This window comes from Linepithema humile, chromosome 1, assembly GCF_040581485.1.
Source record: "Linepithema humile isolate Giens D197 chromosome 1, Lhum_UNIL_v1.0, whole genome shotgun sequence".
Taxonomy (NCBI): domain Eukaryota; kingdom Metazoa; phylum Arthropoda; class Insecta; order Hymenoptera; family Formicidae; genus Linepithema; species Linepithema humile.
Window position 1 is genome coordinate 38,684,597 of NC_090128.1, and position 18,420 is coordinate 38,703,016.

Consider the following 18,420-nt stretch of genomic DNA (forward strand, 5'->3'; position numbering starts at 1 on the left):
TGCTCTTCCTGTTTCGTGTTGCATAATCTATTGTATGATTGTGCCATATATCGGCAATTTAACGTGGTACAGCCTAATAAAAGGAAGAACGAGAAGATTAAAATTATTTATGAGGACATTAATAATGCAAAGTATACAAAGATAATCGGTGCACAATGATATGTCTAGTTTAAATGGACGAAACTCTGAAACTTGGAAATTATAATTTTGTTCATTGCAGTTGTCTTTATATTTCACGCAGTACACAATAAAATAAGTAAATATTTAGATCTTGAAGAAAGCAAGAGACTATTATATTATAATTTTTGATTAATAATATGTTATTCACCGTTTTACTGAAAAGTCATTTTATAACTTTCTCGTACGAAAGTTTACAGAAGAGAAAATGCTTATTTTGTAATAATAATATATTTCTCATTAGTGATACATATTTTATTGATGACAAGTCTTATTGCAAATCTTGCACTATCGGTGCATCTTTGGAGTATGTCATGCAACTTCTTGCAAACATTTGATAATACAAGCATATTATTTATTATTTATTAATCATTATTAAAGAGCAGTAAATTGTTTTTCTTGAAAAATTCGAATGCTTCATGCATTTAAAAAACTATAACTCGCTTAAATCTAAATTAAAATAAGGAGATTGTTATTTGTACATATATATCTAGGTATATTTGTATATCATGAGAAAAAGTTATATATTTCTTGGAAATATCAACGAGACAGAGTAAAAATACACACTGAAAAATATAATTTAATATATAATATATAATATGAGTATAATGAAAAAATGTACTGCTAAGATTTTCCGCGTAATATCTCAGTTGCTGTTTTCGCAGTATTATATTGCTTTCGTGTCTATAATAAATTAGCATATTCTCGCTTCTCGATGAAATCACGATTGATTGATTAGTAATTTTTTTTTTCACTTTTGTTTTGCTTGATAGAGACGTAAATAAGCGCGCGATGACAAGATTCTATATATGCACTGCAATGCATATACATATATAATATATATATAAATAAAACGTAAATTCGTGATTTCACAAACGTAATTAGTGCACAAAACGGTCTACTAAATTCAGTGCGCCACGATGCTGACATTATTCGACTCGCATAAGTCTCTAACGTGTGATTTAACAGAACTGATCAATCACAGCTAGTTTTTTTTTTTCTTTATTCTTAAAATACATTCTATCGAATGCATTAAAGCGAAGAAAATATAATAAAATGCTTGTTTAATAAGATATTCAAGCTCTCATTGCTCGGATGACACACCCGATGAGATTGCGTTTCCCGTATGTTCTCTATAGTGTGCAAGAACCCGCCCGAGTAATGTCGGCTTGAGGAAATGATAATTGCAGAAATACGATACATAAGAAGACAGATAGGGATACATTATATGGGAGTAGCGAGTGGTATATCGTTGATAATAAAAAAAAAATATGATTCATTCATTGCGACATCGATTAAATTCTCGGTAGCGCTCGATACCTTCGGCGAGCGCGGTATCGAGCTCAACGGCGATATAGAAACTCTTGCGAGATATATTAAAAGTATCAAAAACCGTAACAGACTAGCAAGTGTAATCTTCTAGTGTCAGTGCCCTTTAACCCTTCCGAAGCGGCGTTCGGTGATGTCACAACAATTTTATCAACTATATTTGAGCAAAATTTATCGGAGCTCGCTAATCGAGCCGTTGAGCGGAACGTTGCATAAAACATATTAAGAAAACTATAAGAAAAAGGAACAATTTGACGCAAAAATGTTTGATACAAATTTAATCTTATTATTAATCTTTCTGAAATCATAATCAAACATTTCAACAAGCTAAAGTAATAATCGTGTAACTCAACACTTTGTTGTCAGTCTTTGAAAAACGCAGAATCTCGAAAGGGTTAAAGTTCTCCTCGTAGAACTCCGATATATTCCCGCGCCATGCGCATACGCGCGTCCAGCGTCAAAGACTTCCTTCTCATCGCCCGGATATTCGCCCGTTTCTCAGACTTCCGCATTGCGCCCGAGATTATTATTGTCAATTCAAATTGACCGATCACTCTTCCGTCTCGGGTTTCTTGGCAGTCGTTCCTTTCGCGCTCGCGGTGCTGCTCTTCGTCTTTCGCTTGGGCGGAACAGGCGCATCGGCGCTGGCTGACGATGGCGGCGGCGGTGTCTCCGGCACGCTCGTGTCGGTTTCCAAGGTCTTCGTAGCGGTTTTCTTCACCACCTTCACGGTTTTCTTCGTCTTGCTCTGCGAGCCGTCCGCGACGGCACCGTCCGCGCTTGTCGGCGAGGAAGCCGCCTCCTCGGGCTTGGCTTTCGGTTTCTTCACCACCTTCTTCACCGTCTTCTTCGTCGCCTTCTTGTCCGCGCCCTCGCCGTCCGCCCCGTCCGCTGAATCGGACTTCTTCAGGCTCTTCTTCGCGACTTTCTCCTCCGTCTCTTGCGCGCTTTCCGCGGACGGACTGGTCGGCGGTGTGGCCTCGATCACAGTCGGCGTGGATGGGATATTCAATATTTTCGCTTCAGTGGGTTCCTCTTTCGGTGGACTTTGCTCGGCGACCGGTGAGTCTGAAGCTTTGCTCGATGCATCTTCCGCTGTTTCCGGTTGTTCCGCAACTGCTTCCGTTGTCTCGGCTTCCGCGGCTTTTTCTCCCGATGCTTCTGCTTTCGCGAGCTGCTCCGGAGGTTCCACTTCTGCCGCTTCCGTCTTCGCGATCTGTTCCGGAGGCTTCGTTTCTGTTTTTGCGGATTCCGTTAATTTCTCCACTTCTGCAGACGGTGTTTCCGGAGGCAGCGCACTGTTACTAGACTCAACCTTCTTTTCAGCAGCCGACAGTGTCTCCGAAGGCGCATCTCTCGTCGTTGCTGACTCGCTCGGTGGTTCCTTCGTCGGCTCGGCAGGAGCATCAGTCTTTTCCGGAAGACTAGAAACTGCAGCCACAACTGCCGCGACATCGCCGGCTCGCTCGGCCTCGCAAACTGATCCGTTCAATTGAACGCGTTCCGCTGTCGTCGCTGCAGCGACATCCGTGGATTCGTGCACAGCCGTGACCGTTGTAGAGATTGCTTGGTCGCTCACGCTCACGGTCGCGCCTGATACAGACTCTTTGGGTTCCGCCTGTAGAACCGATTCCGCCACCTGAATGGGCACGGGACTCACGGTGGAAACCTCGGAAGCCGCCAGCAGTATCTCTGCGTGCCGCTCGCTCGGATCTATCGTGAGAGGCTGTGTCACATCGGTTGCGCGTTTAGCCGCGTCTTCAACCGACGCTTGGCTCGTCACAGGAGGAACAACGACACTCTGCGGACTGTCCGCGCTAATTGGAGCGGCTGTGGTGGGCTGCGTTGTGTCTCGAGTAGTGGAAGTTGGGGTCTCTGATTTCGCCTCGGTAGGTGCTGACGCGCTGTCAGTTCGCGTGACAGACGTATCTTCCTTTTTGCAAAGAAGACACGCGGACGTCTGTGAGTCAGCTTGTTGCGGTTCTTTCGTTGCGAGAAGAAGACTCTCGCCTTGAGACGACGCTTCCTGCGTCGTCTGCACGCTTGACAGTTGACATTGCTCTATTGTTTTCACGGACGGCGGTTCTACGGGCGGCGATTCTACGGGCGGCTTCGGCAAAGGCACTTCAGTACTCGTTTCGCACGGTATCACGTCCTTCGGATCGGTCGTCAGTTTCGCACAAGCGTCTTCCGCCGCGGCCGGTTGCGCTGGCTCCTTTGTCGCGGCAGTTTCTACCGTGGCATTCTCTTCGGAAAGTGATGCAGGTGCTTTTCCCTCGGAAGATTGTGCCACCGAAAGCGTCTCGTCGGGAACTTTGCATACTAGAGATTGCGTTGGATCCTTATCCGCCTCGACTGGATGAGAAGAGAATAAAAGTGTACAGATGTAAATGCGATCGAACAAATACATACATATATACAGGAAGAACTATTCTAATAAAAAAATTGTGTTTGTATAAAAGAAATCGTGCAAAAATTCTATACGGTTGATACGCCGTTTTTTAAATAAATTTCAATAGAAATAAAAATACTAATTAATGCGAAAAGACCACATATTTATAGACATTACATTTCATAACTTTAAGCAAAATAGGCAAAATGATGGTCGTGATGACTTCGATTCCATTCCAACATATCGAATTTAGCCACGAGTTTGAATAATGCAATGTGTTTAAAGTGCAAATGAATCGTGAATGATTGATTATTAATATACGAGTATAACAAAATAATACTTTGACAGACCTGATATGTATGATTTTACATATGAAAAATAAATAATGCTCATGTGCTCATTATTAATATAAAGCGTGTAAAGCATAATGATTATAGCACATTTCACATGTAATGCGTCGGCAACTTAAATAAAGCGCTATGAAGCCGATTAATTCGCAGCACATTAAAGAAGCAATATTCCGCAAAATGTTTAATAAATACACAACTACGATAAATAATAAAGCCATGCTATTATGTTCATACAAAAGCATGAAGTATCAATTTTTGAAACATTAAATTGACCTCACACATTTTGATTGTATATTAATTTTGTATATTTGCATAAACTTTGAAAGTAAATTGTAGGTGTAAACAATTTTTGATTCAAAAATATAATATTTATTGTGTATTTTATGTTGAAAAAATTATTGAAAAAACAATAGAAAAAATTCGACATCAAATCGGAATGCACGTATAATTACATTAGAGTGCACTTTAATAAATATAAAAATAATTAAATTGCAAAAATGACCAATTTAAAGTTAAAAAACAGTGAATAATTCAACATATAATTTTGTCGTCCGAAATAGGATAAAGAAAGAAATGAATATGTTACAAAATGTGATGTTTTGTGTGAGCACATAAAATATTTACCCCATTAAAGCAAAACGACAATACAAGACGCAGCAATGCTATGGCGCCAGGGTCTGTTAGTTGCTGTCCTCTGTTCCTGTTTCAAACACTCAAACTAGATCAATTGCATTAACAAGAATATCTTCGCTTATCGCGTTGTATTTTTTCGTTTGAAATATCGCAAATCAATGTAATTATTTCGATTTTTACAATCGTTTCCTCGCTCAATTCAAAACTATATAAAATTGAATATCGCATGCTGTATTAAGTGGAACGAAAAAAACAAACAAAAACGCAAAGCAAACTCGAGGAAACAGTTAATGGCTTTGCATTATTTGTGAGCACGTTAAATCTCATTTCAAGTATCTCACAGATCTCTCATTATTTCAATAACTCGTGAATATTGCCTCGTCGGGTCAAATATCACATGTCGTTATTTCAATTCCTGGTGCAATAAAAAATTTTAACTTATTGTAACTTAAAAAATACAAAAATTACGCCTGTGTATCGTAAAAATGCGCTGAAAATATTCGTTATAAATTTAATCACGATACGTGATTGCGATTATGTATGTAGAAGATGAAACATACCGGCTGGTTTGTCCGCTTCAACAGGTGTAGCGGTCTCAGCAGGCTCATCAGCAGCTTTAGCAGCAGCTTCAGGTACATCCTACAAATATTTATCACGACTTGAATTATTCATCATTCAGAGTCTGGTTTTATCATCGGTGGAATTTTTTTAGCATCTAACTGCTTATTGACCGTTGTATGCTGGTCGCGTGTGATTTTGACGATCAAAACGTAACGGTGATCTTCGAGCTCATTGTGATAAATTACCTCCTGAGGCGGAGTTGGCTCCCGTTGCGGCGCGACGGAGAGCGTCTCGCAGATCTTCTTCCAAATATTGTCGAAGCTGTCGCGACCCATATAGTCAATATGCCCCTGCTCCCAGCTCTGCTTCCTCACGTGCTCCTCCAGCGCCAGTTGCTCGGCGCTCCTCGCTTCGCCCAGCGTTAGTTGAGCCAGCGCACCGGCGAGACCCGTCTGTGTAATTAATACGGATATCTCTTCACTTCGAGTCTCTAGACTAAAATGTGCGAACTACGACAAACATGGACATTGCAAGCAAGAATTTATTCGATTCTCTGATCAACCCAGGATAGATCACGTCAATACAAAGCTGGTGTTATTTACATGGAGAGTACTTTAAAACACGATGCACGTACCACGAATACAATGTGGAAAGTAATATGGGTTAGTAGACGAATATAAATTAGAAAGCCCTTCCTCTTTTTTTTGTTTCAGAAAAAAAAAAAAAAAAAAAAAAACAAAGAAAATTATATCCGTACTCACTCGAATCAGTCGACTGCGCAGGATGAAAATTTGCACGTGTAAAAGAATCGATAAGTAACGAACTAAATAAAATCAGGCGTGTATTGAATGAATATTCCCAATAAAAGTGCAAGTAATGTTCCAAGCATTGTCGAAACAAATGATGAATATACAAATAATACAGTACACTGTATAATTGCAGAAAACTTTTTATACAATAGTGTAATTACAATTTTCTTCTTTCTTTTAGCAAAATAAAGCAAACATAATCGCGAAATTCTCGAAAAAAAAAGATGTGGGAACAATTACTTACATTTGCATCGTCTAGATGTTCCGTTACGTTCGGGTCGGATCGCGTGGCTACATTGTGGAGATCTGTACAAGGTGCGGGAGGGACGGGATGGGAATCGATTCTCCGTGTATCTGTCTGGTTCGCAACTTTCAACGACTGTTCGCTACTCATCTCGTTGCACCGATAACAATGTTGACTCTCATTATCCGTAACGTGACTACTTTGCGAATAATTCTGATAGTTTGTATCCTGATGACTAGCTTGGTTGCTATCATTAGCATGATGTTGCGCGTGAACTTCGTGTTTCACTTCAGCGGAACACGATTGGCGCTCATTATCGTAATGTCCGTAAAACGGTTCGTGCTGATGATCGTCCGCTTTGTTTCTATGAGAATCGGAGTGTTGATGATGCTCGCTATGTTGCCTCTGCTCGTTGTAATGACGTTGCTCATTGTGTCTCTGTTCGTAATGCTGATGCTGCGCATTGTGCTGATGCTGCGCATTGTGCTGATGCTCGTGGTGTCTCTGCTCGTGGTGCTGATGTTGCTCATGATGGTGTTTCTGCTCGTTCCACTGGCGCTGTTTGCCGTGATGTTCGTGCCAATGATGATGCTCAGTGTGTTGCGCGGAATGACCTTGGTTGTAATTCTCGCCGGAGTGAGAAGAAGTCGCGTGCTGCCAATGTTGTTCGTTGCGCGCATATTGCTGCTGATTGTACGTCGGTGCCGATGTGTAAGAGGAATGCTGTTGCTCGTGATGTGATTGCTGATTGTGTTGCGGCGCGCAATAGCAATTGTCGCTCTTCGTATTGTTGTTATTCAGAAACGAATCGTTCTGCGGAGAGTACTGCTCCCAGGGATCTTTAAACTCGGAGAAATCCGGCGCTCGCGAATAAACGTCGCTGCTCGTCGCGTCAGAGTGAACGGAGACCGCGGGATTGGGAGGTACGTAGGACGAGGAAGCAAATGCGTGCCAAATTGGAGCCAATGTGCTGCTGGCCTATGCAAGCATCATGCCAAAACAGAAAAATGCACACTCGATCGGTTACTAAGTGAACTAAGTGTTGGCAGTGTCCATTTTTCTTACAACGCTACGTTTCTCGTATTTATGTACCGCGTTGTTATTCGTATTTGTGTACTCGTATTTACGACTAGTATTAGACGATGAATATATCGCAAGTGATAAAAAGTTTGCATAAGTAAACGTAGTGTAGTATTGTATCAATAGCTTCAAAATGCCACACGAACAACATTCATGCTCAACCCATTCACGTATTCATTACAAATATTACGAGTAATGCAATCAAATATTATTATGTGTTTTATTATTATTAGCGGCCAAATTAAATCTTTACACGAATTACAGGTGAATGAGTTAGAAGAAACAGATAGATTAAAGAAAAAAAATAGACACTGGTTTAATACTATTAGAAAATGTTTGGTAATATTAATAGCCGCATTAATTTTGGGTGGGTTTCTACAAGGTGAGCAAAGTGTAAATATAAATTACTTTGATTACTTTCGTGTGTATGCCAAATCATGTTGTAAATGTCCAAAAATATATGCTCGATATAAAATAATGTTGAAATGCAGCTATTAATACACAATGTGCAAAAATATATTACAAGAAGACAAAAAAAAATGTATTTTAAAGCCCATTTTGTGTGAAATATAATATAAGTCATTCTTCCTAAGGAATTTTAAATAAAATATATTCAAAGTGCAGAGAGTTCACATAATTTTGTATCACATGAAGATGCAATAAAAAAAAACGTAACTATAATTACTCTCAAAGGTTATCATTCATTATGCAAGCTTTCACACAGCAAAGAAAAACATTGCTCAAAAGTGCAAGCAATTCGGGAAGTTCCAAATTTATCTAGTTATATTTACACAAAAACGATGAATGCAACACGATGCATTCATCCTGATATTAGTTAGTAAAATTATTAAAGATTATATAACGATAAAAACGACGTCGGAATTACGTTGTTACGTTTATATTAATTTTTGTAATATATGTGACACAATGAGTAAATCTTATTTGTCAGTTAAAATATATTAAAGTGCGAAAAATAATATATAATAAAACACACACTACGTAGAGGCAGAATACGCTAGAATATCTTACTCCCATCTTATCCACAATTGAATATAATTGCTCATTGCTTTGCTTGTAAAACAAATGCATAAGTGTAAAGAAAAAAATTGTGATGTTATTATTATTTTACACAGACACAAATGTGATAAGACGCGTTATTTATATTACTAACTATGCAAAAAATCTACTTATTAGAAATGTAAAATTTAGTAGAAAACAAGTGTGCAATTCGAGTATCACTTGGAGAGAAAAATATCACTTGAGCATATTAAACGTACATTGTACTGAAATAAATTGTTGATTGTTCAACTTACCATAGAGATCGACAGCTGGGGATGCACTCGTTCGCAGAATATGTTCCACCACAGTTGTAACAGCGGTTGCAAGTGTCCGACTCCTGATGGCGGTTGGACGATACCAGTTAGGGTATCGAAATACTGTAACCACGGTTTCGTTATGCCGATAAAGTGTATTATTCTCACATCTTCGCCAAATCTAAACAAAAATATAAACATGAATTAGCAAGCGGAAGGATTTAATTACGGCTCAACTATCACTTACTGTTTAAACGCAGGAAGATAAGAGTACGTCGCAGTGGAACACATATTGTAAATGAACGGTAGATGCTTGGAGATATCCTTGGAAGCCCAGTCGCTGAAATACATGTTCAATAAGCCTTGGTCGCCTCCGTCGAACGAGCCCTTAGCGGCAGCGAATGCGGTGATTGATGCGAATGTTTGTTGAGATGGTCTGAAGACAAATACTCCGGAGTTGAAGCAGTCGGGCCAACCGACATCCGGTGCGGCCGATAATTCCTCGCGCTCGAACAATTCATCGCAATTTCGCACGACCTACAAATGTTTAGAAATGTTTACAACGATGCACGACAGCTTCATCGACTCAAAATGAACTTGTCCATTATTTCGTACATTTGTACCGTAAGATAAATTTATTCATTATTAAATAACATGCAACTTGTTTTTCATGTGTATTTTTACGATTTTTAGCTTTAATTTTGGTTTCAGTTCTAGATGCAATTTTATAGCCCTTTGGCTCTAGATATACGAAAATAGTATAAAATAAAGAGTGTAAAAAGTACAGTGAATTAAATTTCGTGTTACTCACAAGTGCGTCTGCGTCAACAAATACACACTTTTCGTACTGAGTTAGCCTCCAGCAATGTAACTTGGTAAAAGTAATGCCCAATTCTGGTCTAGCCAGCAGAGCAAGGTTTGCCTCATCCTTCGAATCAAGAACGTTAACTTCCTGCACTACGGAGAATACTGCCGCCAATTTTTCCCTGCCGCAAGAAACATGCTGATTATACAAATTGTCGGTAGTTTGCGACTAGAATTCAGTGAATGTCATTATGTAGTTGAAATGCTCTTTAATGTTCAAACCGCAGAGTAACATCGAGTGCCTAATTAAATGACAATAACTTCTTAATATTGTAAATATTGTAAAATTAAAAAGCTACGCGTCGCATGATGTGACTCATGCAAATAAAAATACGACAAATTATAATAAATCAAACTTCGACGCCAAATTTTTGTCAAACACCACAAAATTCTATAGAAACTCCTAATAGATTTAATTATTAATTCTAATAAGAAGAACAAACGTATTTTTTGTCGCAATCAAAATTGTATATTAAACTGTGAAGTTTGTCTTTATTTCTCGTGATACTACTTGGCGTGTTGCTCAAGTTGCACGCTGCGCGTTGCCTCCCGGTAATTGCTGTATTGAACTTGGGCAAGGACGGTACCTCATCGTCGCCGTAACTCCGGGCGTGACCAAACAAGCTAGATCGTACTTGGTGCCGACCTGACGTAAAGAATGCGCCAGGACCAGTGCTCCCAAAGAGTAGGCATCGTTTGTAGCCAGTGTGACCCATGCATATCCTGAAAGACGAAGGAGACACGCGATAAAATGCCTGACGGCGCTTTCGCTTCTATTAGACGCACCCGGGTCGAGTCTATTTTAAACGACGCGTCGCTGCATCCAGTGAACATGTCCAGGAAACGTGCGTACAAATGTATAAACGATTACAATTACGAGAACGTAATTTTCATCTCAAATTAATTCAATGTGCTTTGCTAGATAAAAATTCATAATATATTTTTCTTGCGTATGAAAAATGTTTTTTATGTCATTACTTAAATAATTTCAAAATTATTGGTGAATATTTGTGCTCTTTTTTTAATTTGTATCTTAGAAAAGACAGAGATGTTTATTTAAAAAAATTGTACAAATCAAGTTTCAATTTTGATACACAACGTGAATTTTAACGAAATGCGAAGATGCTGCTATATCGATTTTAATGCGTTTCACGAAACTTAAAACACTTTCAAAATAAATGCCGTGATGTGTAAATGTATTGTTTTCATCGGATGTCCTTCGGCACAATTTCGAGCAACACGAGGAAGACTATACGTAAAGCCAATTGTGATTCCACGCGTTGATAAACGACCTGCTGAGTGTTAAATTAATTTCATAGTTAACATTAATTCTTAAATGAAGCGTGATTACGTAAGTGCAATAAAGATAGGCGGCAAAATTATGCCAACGAACTCCATGAAGTTCAAATGTTATCGTGTGTGCGGGCCCGCACTTCGAATATGTGTACTTACAAGCATCGATACCTCAAATTAATCGAAAAAAAACTATGTATATGTCGCTTCATAAGACTTCTTTGAAGAGCAGCCATTATTTTTACAAGTAACGTGTAAATAATTCATAATTTAATATTTATCCCTATACAAATAAAAAAAAATTGCAACCTTTTATATTATATCGATTTAGATTTTTAATAAAAAATCGCTCAGCACGTTAAATATCTATATAAAGCTAATAACATAGAATGTTACAAAAGCCTGGAAGTTCATAAATAAAATTGCCTGTAAAAAGCCCCATGGAAAAACTGAGAAATGCAATATACTTTATAATGGTGTACCGATATTGTGCCTTTTTAATAAATCAAACTCTTTGAGAGGTAAAGAATCTGCTGCACGTCCGATACGTTCTATTGCGAGAACGCAGAAGAATGCAACCAGAAGAACTAGACGAAAAGAAAAGCCGAAAACGAAAGGTGACGTTGGCAATCTTCCAATTCTGGATATATAATTAGATCTCTCTTCTACGCCTCTCTCCTCTCTCTCTCTCTCTCTCTCATTTCCTTTCGACTCGGTACAGAAGACTCTAATCATCATTAATTAATATTCTCACAAAGTTCATGTTTATGAATGCGAATCGTTTTGCATCGTAGACAAATTCTAAGCGATGAGAATAATCTCCAGCTATTTTTAGAAAATTTTAATTAATACATTTTTAGCAGATGTTCAGAAGAAAATGGTATCAAATGCTTTTTATTTTGTCGTATAATTATTTTAAAGTAGGCTTTAAATAAAAAATCAAATCTCAAATAAAATAATTAATAATAAATATGTGTATCCAAAATTCTTCGCAGAAATAATTGTCATAACAAATGATAACATTTCTATACTTAATAATATTTGTATCATAAGTTTAATAATAGTTGTATCATAAGCACATTTTATCATTAAAAAGTGAAATCTCGAATTGTAGATTCTCGCATATGGTATTGCGTGGATGCTAGTTTAAACTGACAATGTAAACAAATGCAAGTGCGTCATTTCTATGCATGATGCATTTAATGCAAATTATACTTCAATGCAAAGGTAACGCAACTATCAAGTCACAGCATCCGGCGAAATTTTTACTCATGCAGTGAAAATTTGTCAATAATCGCGAATTGCGCGAGAAGGGATGCAAATGTTCGCCATTCGTTTCTCTCAGGCGTAAAATTCATCGCGTTTTATTTATATCCTATTTCTATTTCGCGTGATATCGCAATAACTTTCGCGCGTAAGCAAACTCGAGTTTTGGCTACGCTCTATTTTCCTCTGGATAAAATACGTCACCTATTCTTAGGCGGATCTACGCGGAAACTCGGCCCACACGCTGCACAATCGTCTTTTGGAGAGACGGCTAGAATTTCCGAAACTGCGAGACATGTTGATGTGCTCTACGCATTGTAGTTTAGAATTTTATCATACGATTCTTGAATCCCCACATTTGTGTACGCTTGAAATCGCATAAAATATGAAAAAAAGAAGAAGTAATTTCGTTGAGATTTATTGCTTCGAAATCATTTCTAATAATTATACGCATAATTATGTTCTTGCTAAACATGCTAAATTAAATTTAACACTTGTATCTATTTTATTTTGCACTGATAAAAATAATGATAAATAAAAAAAAATAATTGACGCAAAATATGCAAGTAGTGCATGATATATTTGCTCTACTAAGTCTATTTATCAAAGGAGATCATGGAAATGTGGACAATATTTACAGCTAAGATAACAAGAGGCCGATAAGCGGATACTTATGACGTAAAATGATATAGATTATTAAGAGGTATTGATGCTATTGCGATTTCTAGATGTCCTAGGTTAATTATTTCAATATTCTCAAGGATAATTTTATTAAATAAACTTTTATTTTAATAAAAATATCGGGGCACATCACATGTCGAAATCTTTCCACCGCAATTGCGCTACAATTTTTCGCATCAAAGTGATACGGATCACTTGCGCTTGAAATCGTGAGCCTGGCGCGATTTAGGAACATGCCAAATAACACTCGATAACCTTGTGCATGAGGAAGAATGTCATCATATGTACACGTGATTAAAAGACAGCAATCGCATAATTAATCCTAAACTGCATGACTTTTTATATAATTTGTATGAACACGAAAGAGGATATTGGCATTCAGAAGCGGAAAATAGCAGTTCTTCAATAGGCCACGGTTCTTGATTCGTAATAGGACCGTGCGTGATGAAACATCGTTTTAATGTGCTCGTGAGATATGCGCGGGCGGATGTCAGGGGTGTGCGTTAGAATCCAGAGCGGATAAATGTCGGAGACAGACAATAATGAGTCATGAGAGAGCGCGGGGGGGAAAGAAGCGAGAGAATGAAGACTAGAGCAGCAGGACTCGGGAGCGCGGAAGATCGGATTTCTGGCTACCGGTGTTCTCAAAAACACATTCGACGTCTCATGCCAAAGTTTGTTCTCCGTCAGATGTTTATTTTCTATCAGAACCTTCGTTACTTCGCCACTCGCTTGTTTGCATTTAATCTCGCGTGTCTACGAAATTCGCCTTGTTCAATTTAATTTATTGCAGGATGATTATTTTGTCCGCCTACCTTTTCTATCGAACAAATATCAGATTTTACTATTAAAATAAAACAAAATATAAAATAAAGAATAAAGAAAATTATAAAAATTATATATGAACCATTTCATATAAAATACATATAAAATTATTGCCATGTAACTCAATTATAAAAAAATGAGACAAATTTTAATTAAAATATTCAAAATTAGATTCAAGTGGCATTAATGTTTTAAATTTTTATTAGGAAAAAATTTATCGCGAAATAGTAAACGAAATTATATAGCAAAATAAAAATTCTATGTTAGAATTCTTCTGCGCATCTAATTTTAAAATGGAATAATTTATCTTCCAGTCGGACGCGAAGCTCTCTTTCGCATATAAGTTAGGACGGGAAAAATATTTCAAGACTCCCGCTATATTTAACATAGCAAAGTTTAATCTTCCCTTGGAGAGTCATGGAACTACAGTCTTTCATATATAATATGATGCGAGAGTAACCGAAACCCGAGGAGGCGCGAAGCTGCCGATGTGGGTTTATATTTATACAAGCCGTTCTCCAGCTCTTATAATAGGGAGTCGACCTCGCATTCGCAGCAAAATGCATTCATACACCTTGTCTTAGGTCAAGCACTTGTGTCTCAAAGCTGAACCAGCTATTTCCTTATATGATTCGTTCATGCGCACGCGGAAAGTTCGTACAAGCTAACCACATATGATTTCGACACGAATCACCGAGACAATTTTAAAACACAAATCGAATATTGGCAATCAATACTCAAAAATCGCGCAAATTAATTAATTAATTTATTATTATTACAAGGTTACAATTTTTTTACTAAGACATTTTTTACTGAGGAGCAAAAAAACGAAATTTTTAAATGAAATTATTACGTTGTAATTGAAAACATTTAATTTTATCAAATCAATATAATAATGACTTACCGAGCCTTTGTTGGTGCAAAATAATTTATTTTTCATACATTTTCGTCTACATTGAGACATTAAAATGATATTTTTTCTCTCTCTCTTCCTTCTTTCCTTTATAATTTTCTTTAAGAATTTCCTATTTAATATATTCAGATTCTCCGTTATAAGATCAATGTACTTAATTTTCATACATTCAAAGTGTCTCAATTTAAGATCGGTGTACATTTTAATGTCTCTTTGTAGACGAATAAGTTTCTATATGAAAAATAAATTATTTCGCACCAACAAAGCCATTGTTATATTAATTTGATAGATTATCATACAAGCCGCTTTCTTGTACATTTAATTTTGTTTTTGTCCTTTTTTTAATTTAGATGCTAATCGTACATTCTCTTTCTTTTCATTTAAATGCTAATCATTGTTCTCTTGCGCACACGACTATTCTTACAGCGAGAATACTAAGGTACATTCGCATCAGACTCCTAATGCCGAAAGCCTAATCCAAAGTAGACGAGGTCAAGATTGGGATAGTACAAAAATAGTATCAGTAGCTATCGATAAAGTCTAATGAACTTGACAATTAATTTACTTACTTTAAACTTTTTAAACTTTTCTTGCTCTTTAAATATTCAATTATTACTTTACTTCAATCACTAGTGTAATTTTATTCTAAATTTAATTGTTTCTAAATGTTTATTTACAACTTTAAAGAAAAATAATTCATTTAAATTGAATAACTTGATTCATTTTAAATCCGATCTTTTATAAAATAACTCAGAAAAGAAAGATGAAATTGTACTTTTCGATTTAATAATTACAGTTTTAATTTCACAGGAGAAAGCTAATATTTTTATGTTATCAAGATACAGTCATGGCGATCGATAAGCATAATGTTCTTATCGCATAACTCTCAATTACATGCTATAATTGATATACCATCACAAGATACTTGAGACTAGCAATGTGTTAATAATCGTGATGAGAATCGAGGCCTAGATACTTATATCTTTTATATAACAAAATATTTCATCTCGGTAAGCTTTCTAATCTTCTTTGCGTTCAAATATTCCACGAGAAATATATAACAAATGCAACGATAAAAAATAATAAATAAAATGTAATTTATTTCATAAGAAAAATTATGGCTTTATTTCTCGATTGTTCATTATTTAAATTCGTGGATATTATTGATTGTCTAAAATAATAATTTTGTTTGCGGTTTTTCAAATAAATTCAACGAATAATTACCATAATATTTCTCCGTACAATTATTAGTATTCAAAATTTATTTTGTACTAATTTATTCTCTCTTTTCACATAATGTGCTAATAAAATTTGAATTTTAAATAAGGTCTACGAAAACGCGTGGAAAAAATGTGGTTTTGGACGACACCCGAAATATATCGGCGATGATATGCGAGCGCATTGCGTCGCTCTGATGAATTCTTTCTGGCACATATTCAAATAATCGCCATCTACGCGAACAATCGGAGAGCGACGACAGGTATGCGCGATATTGTCGCGTACAACAGCAACAAAATCTTTTTCCACTGCAACAAATACGCTGACAATTTTGTTAAAGAATAAAAATAAGTGCCCGCGCGTTCTCCGACGTTTGGCATGGAGCCGCCGAGAGTTTCGCTCCCTCTCAGAGACAGCCAGGAATAAACTTTAAGAGATACTGCCGACGACGGTGACTTATCTTATTTTGTACGTGAGGAATCCGGTCTCTATCAAAAAAGAAAAGAACACGCGAAATGCAGTTAGATTTTCCTCGCTGACGATTTCGGCGAGCTTTGCATCTCGAGAACTGCGTGCCGAACGTCTTTGCTAATCATACGGTCAATTAGCGCAGCGGCTTACAGGAACGGATACAATTAACTCGTGAAAAACATTTTTCTTAGACACCAAGAATATTTAAAAGGTACATAAATAAGAACTACAAAACAAAAATTAATTTTTTTTAGTATTTAAAGCTTATGAGTTGAAAGATAAGAATTACAATTGACTTTGCAAAACAACTCACAGGATTGCAAAATTATCTTGCAATAATGCAATTGCAATAATCTTTTATAATTATCTTGCTGTATTATTTATAGTAAATTTTGTATTTTCTAAGTATATGAATAGATAAGTGGAGTAAAAAATAAATGAACTTTTCAGTCATTAATCAAACACAATGGTGTAACATCCTATCGCATTAGCATAATGATGTAACCTAATGGTTATAAATTATGCAATTATAGCGCCAATAATCGTAAACTACTCTCAATTTTTATCTGCTCCTTTTTCTGTCAATTGATTTGCCGCCTTGATCTTTCAGCACAGGCGCGTCGGAGACGCGAGACTCCCAAAAACCGGGCGTGAAATGAGCGGAAAAATAAAAACAATTATGTAAAAAGGAGAGTATCGCGAGAGTATGTACACGTGAACATAAATCCTCGAGAACGTGATTCGTTCTTCCGAAAAGATTCATTCGGGTACCGGCGCTGAACCGGTCGCGAGACGGAAAAAGGTTAACACTGTGTCGACACGAAGCGAGTCCGAGCGACATGAAGGTCATTGGGTCAAGACCGGCGAGCGACGTTATCGGCCGGCGAACCGCGTGTTGAATCTTACGTGATCTCGCAATAAATGATATTCCCGTGAAACTTACCGCCCATGACTGGTGTTTGCGGCGAGAGAGCTCGAGCGCCTGTTTTTTCCTCTGTACCGAGACCGGAAGAACCAAACGTACACACCCACCACTTGCCGGCACTGACTGTGATTGACCGATGAAACAGGAACAACTACTGTATGCACTTCGTCAGCGCCACAACACGAGTGACGACGACGAGTCGACCGCGGCCGCAGCCCCGCAATGTGTTCCCCCTCTACAGCTGCGCGGATGGAGCAGAATCATGCTCCGTTTTACCGACAACGATCGCAGCGGCTGCTCCGAAGGTGTTCCGTAACGATTTAAATGACGATTGCCTGCTTCAGACGGAACGCGAAATATTATTGTGTGGTAATTTTTGAAAAGTTTCTCTACAAACAAAAAAAAGATAAGAAAGTAACAAAATTATTGTGTTCTAGAAACATTCGCAAAAGCCGAAGAAGACGCAACAACTTGTGATGATCTTATGACGGTGTGTTGTAATGAATTAATGAGCGGCAATTAATGGCTTGATGGCAGAATGTACAATATAGATGCATAATATATATACGTGGTCACTTTTATCAGCTTTATTTCGAGAGATATATATTATTGCATTAATTATTCTACTTACTTTTACTGAAAAACAAAAAAATTCATGATTATTTGATGAATTCTACATTACAATATTTAAGGAAAATTAACATTGTCAATTTAAAGTGACATTTTTCTGGCCTTTAAATGTTGAATTTATTATTTAAAACTGAAAACTTGATGCAGTCAAATTTAGTACTGGAAATAAAATTTATTATTCATATTATGATAAAGAATAATCTATATGTAGAATCTATACATTGTCGATTACTATTATTTTTATTATTATTTCTACATTCTCATCTTCAATATTACGCTAACACTTACTACAATATTCGCTAACAAGGATTACCGTTCGACATTCCTGCGATCTGCTCCTGCCGAGGTCACGGAAAGGGTTAGGCTGGAATATATTTCATCAAGGTATATTCAGACAAACTTTCATAAATATGTGGTTGATATGCTTGAGGAATCGCCCAATCATG

At 37.2% G+C, this 18,420-nt stretch overlaps 1 protein-coding gene and 1 long non-coding RNA gene across 4 annotated transcripts; one reads left to right on the top strand and one right to left on the bottom strand.

Moving 5' to 3' along the window:
* Positions 1 to 389: 389 nt before the first annotated feature.
* Gyg (Glycogenin) lies at positions 390 to 17,556 on the bottom strand. 3 transcript variants are annotated; one of them, XR_001099910.2, is made up of 10 exons: positions 17,363 to 17,556; positions 10,340 to 10,475; positions 9,700 to 9,874; positions 9,136 to 9,425; positions 8,889 to 9,069; positions 6,496 to 7,473; positions 5,688 to 5,894; positions 5,442 to 5,520; positions 4,873 to 4,948; positions 3,723 to 3,861 (listed from the first exon to the last, which is right to left on the bottom strand). XR_001099910.2 is itself a non-coding variant. In XM_012359080.2 (9 exons), the coding sequence occupies exons 1-9, from the start codon at positions 17,367 to 17,369 to the stop codon at positions 2,057 to 2,059; spliced, it is 3,858 nt and encodes a 1,285-aa protein (XP_012214503.1). In that variant the 5' UTR covers positions 17,370 to 17,550; the 3' UTR covers positions 390 to 2,056. The 3 variants fall into 3 exon arrangements, 2 of the variants coding, with proteins under 2 accessions (XP_012214503.1, XP_012214504.1); XM_012359080.2 differs by lacking the exon at positions 4,873 to 4,948 and having other exon boundaries at positions 390 to 3,861; positions 17,363 to 17,550; XM_012359081.2 differs by lacking the exons at positions 4,873 to 4,948; positions 6,496 to 7,473 and having other exon boundaries at positions 390 to 3,861; positions 17,363 to 17,547.
* Positions 17,557 to 17,613: 57 nt separating this feature from the next.
* On the top strand, positions 17,614 to 17,907 carry LOC136998131 (uncharacterized). Its single transcript, XR_010888749.1, has 2 exons — positions 17,614 to 17,713; positions 17,782 to 17,907. It is a non-coding gene; the product is annotated as an uncharacterized lncRNA (long non-coding RNA).
* The last annotated feature ends 513 nt before the right edge of the window (positions 17,908 to 18,420 follow it).

Excerpts from the sequence above, each read along its gene's own strand:
- Gyg (XM_012359080.2), bottom strand. Across the intron at positions 9,070-9,135 it reads TATCTTCCTGCGTTTAAACA|ATTTGGCGAAGATGTGAGAA; the intron begins GTAAGTGATAGT and ends ATTTTTGTTTAG. Across the intron at positions 5,521-5,687 it reads AGCCAACTCCGCCTCAGGAG|GATGTACCTGAAGCTGCTGC; the intron begins GTAATTTATCAC and ends AAATATTTGTAG.